General features: G+C 46.1%; 1 protein-coding gene across 3 annotated transcripts in view; it reads right to left on the reverse strand.

Moving 5' to 3' along the window:
• Positions 1-8,763, reverse strand: part of SMC1A (structural maintenance of chromosomes 1A) — a 44,487-nt gene that overhangs the window by 33,278 nt on the left and 2,446 nt on the right. For 2 of the 3 annotated variants that reach the window (XM_054472368.2, XM_054472369.2), the window contains exons 2-7: positions 3,758-3,946; positions 3,535-3,647; positions 2,017-2,220; positions 1,685-1,923; positions 780-1,038; positions 546-686 (exon numbers count right to left, since the gene is read on the reverse strand). In XM_054472368.2, coding sequence (XP_054328343.1) covers positions 546-686; positions 780-1,038; positions 1,685-1,923; positions 2,017-2,220; positions 3,535-3,647; positions 3,758-3,946 — 1,145 coding nt within the window. The remainder of the gene's footprint in view (positions 1-545; positions 687-779; positions 1,039-1,684; positions 1,924-2,016; positions 2,221-3,534; positions 3,648-3,757; positions 3,947-8,763) is intronic. The other variant, XM_063660038.1, reaches the window with a different exon arrangement.

Genomic DNA, 8,763 nt, shown 5'->3' on the forward strand with positions numbered 1-8,763 from the left:
TCATAAATAAAGAATTAAATGAGTGAATACATGTAAAGAACATTGCCTATCATACAGTAAGTGCTCAACAGATGTGAGCTACTGTCATTATCATTAAGATTATCATGGCCAGGCACAGTGGCTCAGGCCTGTAATCCCAGCAATTTGGGAGGCCGAAGTGGGTGGATCACAAGATCAGGAGTTGGAGACCAGCCTGGCCAACATAGTGAAACCCTGTCTCTACTAAAAATACAAAAATTAGCCGAACATGGTGGTGCGCGCCTGTAGTCCCAGCTACTCAGGAGGCTGAGGCAGGAGAATTGCTTGAACCCGGGAGGCAAAGGTTGTGGTGAGCTGAGATCGCACCACTGCACTCCAGCCTGGGCAAGAGCAAAACTCTGTCTCAAAAAAAAAAAAAAAGATTAACATTACAGGTTGGGTAACTCTAATCTAAAATGCTTGGGACCAGAAACGTTTCAGATTTTGGATTTTATTTTGGATTTGGGATGCTCAACCTATATCCTTTTCTGTGGACCATCATCCCTAATCTTATAACTATAGCCCACCTCTGTCTCTACTTTCTTCCGTTCTTCCAGATCCAGACGGTCCTGGTCAGCTTTCTGGTCTCGATTGAATTTCTCCAGCTCCTGGGCCAGGGTAGCCGCTCTCTTGCTGGCTTCTTCTTTCAACCGGTGGTATTTCTTCACCTGTGTTAGGGACAGGGAAGGAGAACAGGGATGACCAAGTCAGCAGATGTCAGCCCAGGGATCTCCTCCCTGCCAACCCCTTCCACAGCTTACCTGATTCTCCTCCAAGGTCAAATCTCTGCCCTGACTCTGACTCTCTTCTTCCATCCGTTCTTCAAACTCCTGCCGGGCCTTCTCCACTGACAGCATCTCCTTCTCCAGCTCATCCATGTCACCTTTACGCTTCTTGTAGTGCTTCTGAGCATTCTGCAGAGACTTCTTGGCTGCTTCCAGCTTCTTGATTTTGTGGGAGGTGTTCTCCTTGGCTTTGATGTACTGAGGCCGCTTCTGGTTCAATTCTGAGTCCTTCTCCCTTTTGCCAGAGGGGTGGGGGAAACCAGTGAGCACTATGGAAGAAGGGAGGGTTCCCAGGCTTTTCACCCAAAGGAGAGCTTGAGCCCCTGAGACAACCTCAGGGAATTACTTAAAAGAACAAGGGCGTAATGCCCCACAGATCCTGAAAAAAAGCGGCAGTCTGACTACTCCCTGAAAGGTATGACTTCAGCCTGGCATTCCAGCCACTCCATAAGGCAAAGCTACCAACTCTGCCTCAACCCTGGCCAAGAAGCTCATTAACAACTCCCAAGAACATCCTGTATTTACTTAGTTGGCCCCTCAAATTCCTATCCTTTAAACTTCTAGCTTCAGTTTCCTCTTCTAGGAAGGCCTTCTCAGCCACTCCATTGGCTCGGCCTCACACTGGTTCCTCTTTCTTGGCAAGGCCACCACCCCTTTTGAGTTCTCCCTCATCTGAGCACCTGTCTACCCAGGGCCTGAGTGCTTAAATATTCTATTTGTCTAAACTGCAAGTCAAGAAATGTGCCTGGTTCTTACAAAAGCAAGTCAGGAGAATAACAGAGAAATGAGTACAGGTACTGAACTCCGGGCTCAGAGGAACCCTAATAAACAGCACGGCCTCTTGGCTTCCCACAAGTCGCAGGCCCAGGTCTGCCTCTTACTTGATCTCCTTCTCAATCTGCTGCTGCTCCCGCATCATTTTGCCCAGCTCCTTCTTCTTCTCCTTCAGCTCATCCTCCACCTTGTCCATACGCTTCTTGTCCTTCTCGATCTCCTTGTTCTTTGAGGCCAGTTCCTTGTTGAGCTTCTCAATTTCCACTTCATTATGGTAAAGCTTAAAGAGCTGCAGCTGTACCTGAGCCCGTACTACCTCATCCTTCAGGCGCTGGTAGCGGTCAGCCTGTGCAAACAGGGGAATGGTGGCAGGGGTGCATCGATAAGGCACTGGCTCCATCCTGGTCCCTCAGAGCCAAGAGGTAGCTTGGCCACCTACCTCTTCTTTCTCCTGCTTTGCTTCCTTGCGTTCAGCCGCAATATTTTTCTTGCGATGGTAATTAAACTGTGTGTCCTCTTCAGCCTTCACCATTTCCTTCTTTCGCTTGTCATACTCCTGCGCCAGCTCCCCAGAACGACTAATCTCTTCAAATAGAGCTGTCCTCTCTTTGGGGTTCTTCATGGCAATAGATTCCACAGCACCCTAGTAAAGGTTGAAACACTCTTCCACTTCAGACCCCAGCCAACCCAGTTCACCTTACCCACTTCCACTCCTTCATCCAGAAAAAGTTACCAACTTTCTCTCTCCCATGCCCCTGGTGCCACATTTCACACTGGGCTTTGAGGACAAATTCCTTGCCCTCTGAGGAACACAGGGAGCCAAAGGGACAAAGACAACAAAGTGTTATGTGCAGTAACAGAAGCAGCACAGGAAAAGGACAAAATGAAGCTTGGGGGTAGGAGACTGATAGGGATATCTATCTCAGAAGGCTTCCCAAAGGTGACATCTGTGCTGAGTTTGGAAGATAGAGGGAAACTAACCAAGAAAATAAAAGAGAAAAGGTGGCCGGGTGCAGTGGCTCACACCTGTAATCCCAGCACTTTGGGAGGCTGAGGCAGGCAGATCACCTGAGATCAGGAGTTCAAGACCAGCCTAGCCAAAATGGTAAAACTGCATCTCTACCAAAAATACAAAAATTAGCCAGGCATGGTGGCGGGTGCCTGTAGTCCCAGCTACTTGGGAGGCTGAGGCAGGAGAATCACTTGAACCCTGGAGGTGGAGGTTGCAGTGAGCCAAGATCGTGCCACTGCACTCCAGCCTGGGTGACAAGCAAAACTCCATCTCAAAAAAACAAAACAAAACAAAAACAAACAAACAAAAAAAAAACAGAAAAAGTTATTCTACGTAGAGGAAAATTAATATGCAAAGACCTGTAGGCCAAAGAAAGCAGGTGAATTTGCAGAACCATAAATGGTTTAAGTAGGCTGGAGTGCAAGGCTGGAGAAGAACATGCAGATGGTATTTGGATTTTGATGATGGTGTTTCCCAAATGATAGGCTTAGGAGTTTGGATCTCATCCTAAGGCAATAGTTCTCAAATTTCAGCCGACATCATAATAAACTGGAGAGCTTGGTAAAACACAAATTGCTGTGCCCCACCCCACAGTTTCTTCCAAGTAGGGAAGTCTAGGATAGGGCCTGAGAATGTGCATTTTCTAACATGTTACCAGGTAATGCTGATACTGCTGGTCTGGAGACTACAGTTTAAGAACCACCATTGTAAGGCAATACGGAATCACTGAAATGTTTTAAGGAAAAAAGGGAGGGGAAACAAAACAAATGTGTCTTCATAAGATGAGCCTGGCTCAGGGGCCAGACTGAAGTTGGGAAGCTCAGTGAACAAGATGCTACATTAGTTCAAGGGAGAGATGATAAAGCCTGAGATGGAGCAGACAGAGTGGGGATGGGACATGGTCTGGCAAAAACCAGATAGCCAATAACTGTTAAAAACGCCCACCTGGAAAACGAGGAAGTTACGAGCTTTGATGAGAATGCCCAACTTCTCTAATTCCTCACTGTACTCATGTAGTTGGACCACTTTGTTGTTGATCTTGTACTCAGAAGAACCCCCTACAAGACAATGCATGAGTTGGCAAGGGTCAGGCCTCCTTCCTGTCCCAATCAACTAGTCTAGCCACCTCCCAGGACCCAAGGAGAGCCTTCTGGCAAGCCTCACCCACCTACAATGACACGGGCAAAGGTACGGTCCTCAGCACCCTCCTCAGAGTAGACCATGCTGACAAAGGCCCGGTTGGCAGCTGGCTTGCCCACAGGAGCTCCATGGATCAGGTCCCGCAAGGTCTTTACCCGCAGGTTGCTGGTTTTTTCACCTAGCACAAAGCTGATGGCATCCATGAGATTTGACTTACCTAAGGGAAGAGGGACGAGGCAGTAGACGGAAAGTCAGGATGAAGAGGAGAGGAAAAGGAATAAAGATATTGAGACGAACAAAAATGTCCCCTAATCACTCAGTACTCAGACTAATGGGAAGAGAGACTACTCCTCTGTCCCCATAAAGACTGAGCACAACCAAAGCTCTGGGTCAAAGGCTTAGGGAAAATAGTCCTTTTGCAGTTACTATATAGCAGCCAGAAGCTAGAACCCAGGACAAGCGTAGTGACTCACACCTGTAATCCCAGCACTTTGGGAGGCCGAGGCAGGAAGATCGCTTGAGGCCAGGAGTTTGAAACCAGCTTGGACAACAAGGCAAAACCCAGTCTCTACAAAAACTTTAAAAATTAGCTGGGCATGGTGGCATGCGCCTGTAGTCCCACCTACTCAGAAGGCTGAGGAGGGAGGATCGCTTGAGCTCAAGAGTTCAGAGCTGCATGAGCTATGATGACACCACTGCACTCCAGCCTGGGTGACAGAGCAAGACTCTCTTTAAAAAAATAGTGAAAAAAAAAAAAAAAAAGAGGAAAGAATAATTTAAAAAAAGAAGCTAGAATCCAATCTAAAGAAATGGTATATTCACAGAATGGATAGTTCTACAACCTTTAATGATATGGACAAAAGCCCACAATAGGTGAAACAAACAAGACACAAAACTCAACGATGTTAAAATAATATAAAGTAGGCCGGGCACGGTGGCTCACGCCTGTAATCCCAGCACTTTGGGAGGCCGAGGCAGGTGGATCACCTGAGGTCAGGAGTTCAAGACCAGCCTGACCAATATGGTGAAACCCTGTCTCTACTAAAAAAATACAAAACTTAGCTGGGCATGGTGGTGGGCGCCTGTAATCTCAGCTACTTGGAAGGCTGAGGCAGGAGAATCGCTTGAACCTGGGAGGTGGAGGCTGCAGTGAGCCAAGATCGTGCCATTGCACTCCAGCCTGGGCAACAGAGTAAGACTCCATCTCAAAAAAAAAAAAATAATAATAATAATAATATAAAGTAAAATTTAAAAATAGGCTGGGAGGAGGGGAAAATGGGAGTTTTTTGTCTTTTGAGATGGAGTCTTGCTCTGTTGCCAGGCTGGAGTGCAGTGGTGTGATCTCAGCTCACCACAACCTCCAACTCCCTGGTTCAAGGGATTCTCCCACCTCAGCCTCTCGAATAGCTGGGATTACAGGCACACATCACCACGCCCAGCTAACTTTTTGTATTTTTAGTAGAGACGGGGTTTCACCATGTTGGCTAGGATGGTCTCGATCTTCTGACCTTGTGATTCGCCCACCTCGGCCTCCCAAAGTGCTGGGATTACAGGCATGAGCCACCACGCCTGGCCTGGGAGTTGTTTTTTAATGGGTATAGATTTTCAGTTTTGCAAGATGAAAAAGTTCTAGAGATCGTTTGCACAAAAACGTGAATATATTTAACACTACTGAACTGTACACTTAAAAATGGTTAATTTAGGAAATTTTATGTGTATTTTACCACCATCTAAAAAAAGAGCGTATTCCTGTTGTGATACAATATGAAACACACAGCATCATTTATGATGTATCTTGCCAAAAATATTTAACCTGAATCTATTTTTTTCCTTTTTTAAATTTTTTGTTATAATAAAGACAAGGTCTTGCTGTGTTGCCCAGGCTAGTCTTGAACTCCTGGCCTCAAGTGATCCTCCCACCGTGGCCTCCCAAAGTGCTGGGATTACAGGCATGAGCCACCATATCCAGCCTAATTTGAATCTAAACAAGCCTTTAGACTTATCTTCCAGTTCCTAGGAAATACAGCAATACAATATAGAGGAACATAGTAAGGTTTCCATGAGGAAATCTTAACACAAACACAGAATGTGGGATGTTCTCAAAGAAAAATGGCCCGGTCTTTTCAAAAAGTCAGTGTCTAAACAGAAAGGTTGAGCCGGGCATGGTGGCTCACCTGAGGTTGGGGAGTTCCAGACCAACCTGACTAACATGGAGAAACCTTGTCTCTACTAAAAACACAAAATTAGCCGGGCATGGTGGCATATGCCTCTAATTCCAGCTACTCAGGAGGCTGAGGCAGGAGACTCGCTTGAACCTGGGAAGCAGAGGTTGCGGTGAGCCAAGATCGCGCCATTGCACTCCAGCCTGGGCAACAAGAGCAAAACTCTTTCTCAAAAAAAAAAAAAAAAAGTTGAGCGAACCATTCCAAAACATGAGAGATTTCTGAGACATAGGTAAACAGTGCACAAACTTTGACTGGACTCTGGTTCCAAAATAACAAAAAGACATTTGGGGAGCAAGTTAAGGAAGCTTAAATATAAACTGGATAATTGATGACATGAGGAAATTTTCTTAGTTGTGATCACTAAATAGTCGTAGTACAGGAGAATGATGATTTTAAGAGGTGAATGCTGAAGCACTTAGGGGTGAAATGTAATTGAGTCTGTAATTTACTTCCAAATGACTAAGTAATGCACATATATGCTTGCAAATTTTCATAATAAAACTTGGGAGAAGAGAAGGCATAGGAAACAAATATATGAAAATGTAAACAGTGCAGCAGTGATTGCCTCTGAAAAGGAAACTAAGCAGCTAGGGTCAAGGGAGTCTTCTTTTTACTACTGTATATCCTTAAGGATTTTTAAAATTGTATACCATGTGCATGTATCAGCTATTCAAATAAATAAGGTTTTCAACATTAACAGTGGCTATCTTTTCAGCAATGGAGTTACAGCTTTTACTTTCTTCATTTTAGAATCTGAAAACAAAAAAGGTTTTATTTATTTATTTTTTGAGATGGAGTCTTGCTCTATTGCCCACGCTACATTGCACCTACCAAGTTCAAGTGACTCTCCTGCCTCAGCCTCCTGAATAGCTGGGACGACAAGCGTGTGCCACCACACCTAGTTAATTTTTGTATTTTTAGTAGAGATGGGGTTTCATCATGTTAGCCAGGCTGGTCTTGAATTCCTGACCTCAAGTGATACACCCACCTCGGTCTCCTAAAGTGCTGGGATTACAGGCATAAGCTACCACGCCCAGACCTTATTCATTTATTTATTGAGACAGGGTCTGACTCTGTTGCCCAGGCTGGAGTGCAGTAGCAGTATCACAGCTCTCTGCAGCCTTGACCCCCTTGGCTCAAGTGATCCTCCTGTCTCAGCCTCCCAAGTAGCTGGAAGCATGGGCATAAGCCACCATGCCCAGCTAGTTTTTGGATTTTTGCAGAAGCAGGGTCTCCCTATGTTGCCTAGGCTGGTCTCAAACTCCTGAGCTCCAGAGATCCTCCACCTTGGACTCCCAAAGTGCTGGGGTTACAGGCATGAGCCACCGTTCCTGGCCAAAAAAAAAGATGTTTTAAAAGTTTAGGCCGGGTGCAGTGGCTCATGACTGTAATCCCAGCACTTTGAAAGGCCGAGGCAGGCAGATCACCTGAGGTCAGGAGTTTGAGACTAGCCTGGCCAACACGGTGAAACCCCGTCTCTACTAAAAATACAAAAATTAGCCAGGCACAGTTGTGTGCCTATAATCCCAGCTACTTGGGAGGCTGAGGCACGAGAATCGCTTAAACCCAGGAGGTGGAGGTTACAGTGAGCTGAGATCGCGCCACTGCACTCCAACCTGGGTGACAGAGACTCACTCTGTCTCAAATTAAAAAAAAGTTTAGTCGGGCTGGTGGATAAGGAGGAACAGTTTAGTCTCTATAATTTCTATCTCAAGACTGTCTCTAAACAACTTATATATGACTTTGAACTGAAGATCTGATTTCCAACACCTTTCTACTCAGCCATAAAAACAGCAGCCCAAGTCCTTCCATGGAGATGGTGTAAGACTATGATTAGGTTGGGCACGGGGTCTCACGCCTGTAATCCCAGCACTTTGGGAAGCAGACGTGGGTGGATCACTTGACCTCAGGAGTTTGAGACCAGCCTGGACAACATGGCAAAATCCCATCTCTACAAAAAATACAAAAATTGCTCGGCATGGTGGCGCACTCCAGTTGTCCTGACTACTGGGGAGGCTGAGATGGGAGGGTTGCTTGAGCCTGAGAAGTTGAGGCTGCAGTGAGCCATGATTGTGCCACTGTATGCCAGCCTTGGTGACAGAGCAAGACCCTGACTCCAAAAAAAAAAAAAAAAAAAAAAAAAGGCCAGGCACGGTGGCTCACACCTGTAATCGCAGCACTTTGGGAGGCCCAGGTGGGCGGATCACGGGGTCAGGAGTTTGAGACCAGCCTGACCAACGTGGTGAAACCCGTCTCTACTAAAAATACAGAAACTGGCCGGGCATAGTGGTGCACGCCTGTAATCCCAGCTCCTCAGGAGGCTGAGGCAGGAGAATAGCTTGAACCCGGGAGGCAGAGGTTGCAGTGAGCTGAGATCGCACCACTGCACTCCAGCGTGGGCGACAGAGAAAGACTTCATCTCAAAAAAAAAAAAGAATCACTTGAACCCAGCAGGCAGAGGTTGCAGTGAGCCGAGGTCATGCCACTGCACTCCAGTGTGGGCATCAGAGTGAGACTCCCTCTAAAAAAGCTTGAAAACTTGGGCTTACAACCAACAGACCAGGTTCTAATCTTACTTTCACTACTTCTTAGCTGACCTTCCATTCCCTCACCTGGAAAAAGATGAAAAAACCACAATTCACAGGTCTAAAAATATGTGCGGCACATACTTCTCTATTAGAGTGGCAGGAGCACAGGCATGGGTTCTGAGAACCACGGACAAGTTATCACACCTCTGTGCCTTAGTCTCCTCATGTATAAAACGAAGCTATTGGCATTTTCCTCCTAGGGTCATTTTAAGAATTTAAAT

Source organism: Pongo pygmaeus, chromosome X (genome assembly GCF_028885625.2).
Source record: "Pongo pygmaeus isolate AG05252 chromosome X, NHGRI_mPonPyg2-v2.0_pri, whole genome shotgun sequence".
NCBI classification, from domain to species: domain Eukaryota; kingdom Metazoa; phylum Chordata; class Mammalia; order Primates; family Hominidae; genus Pongo; species Pongo pygmaeus.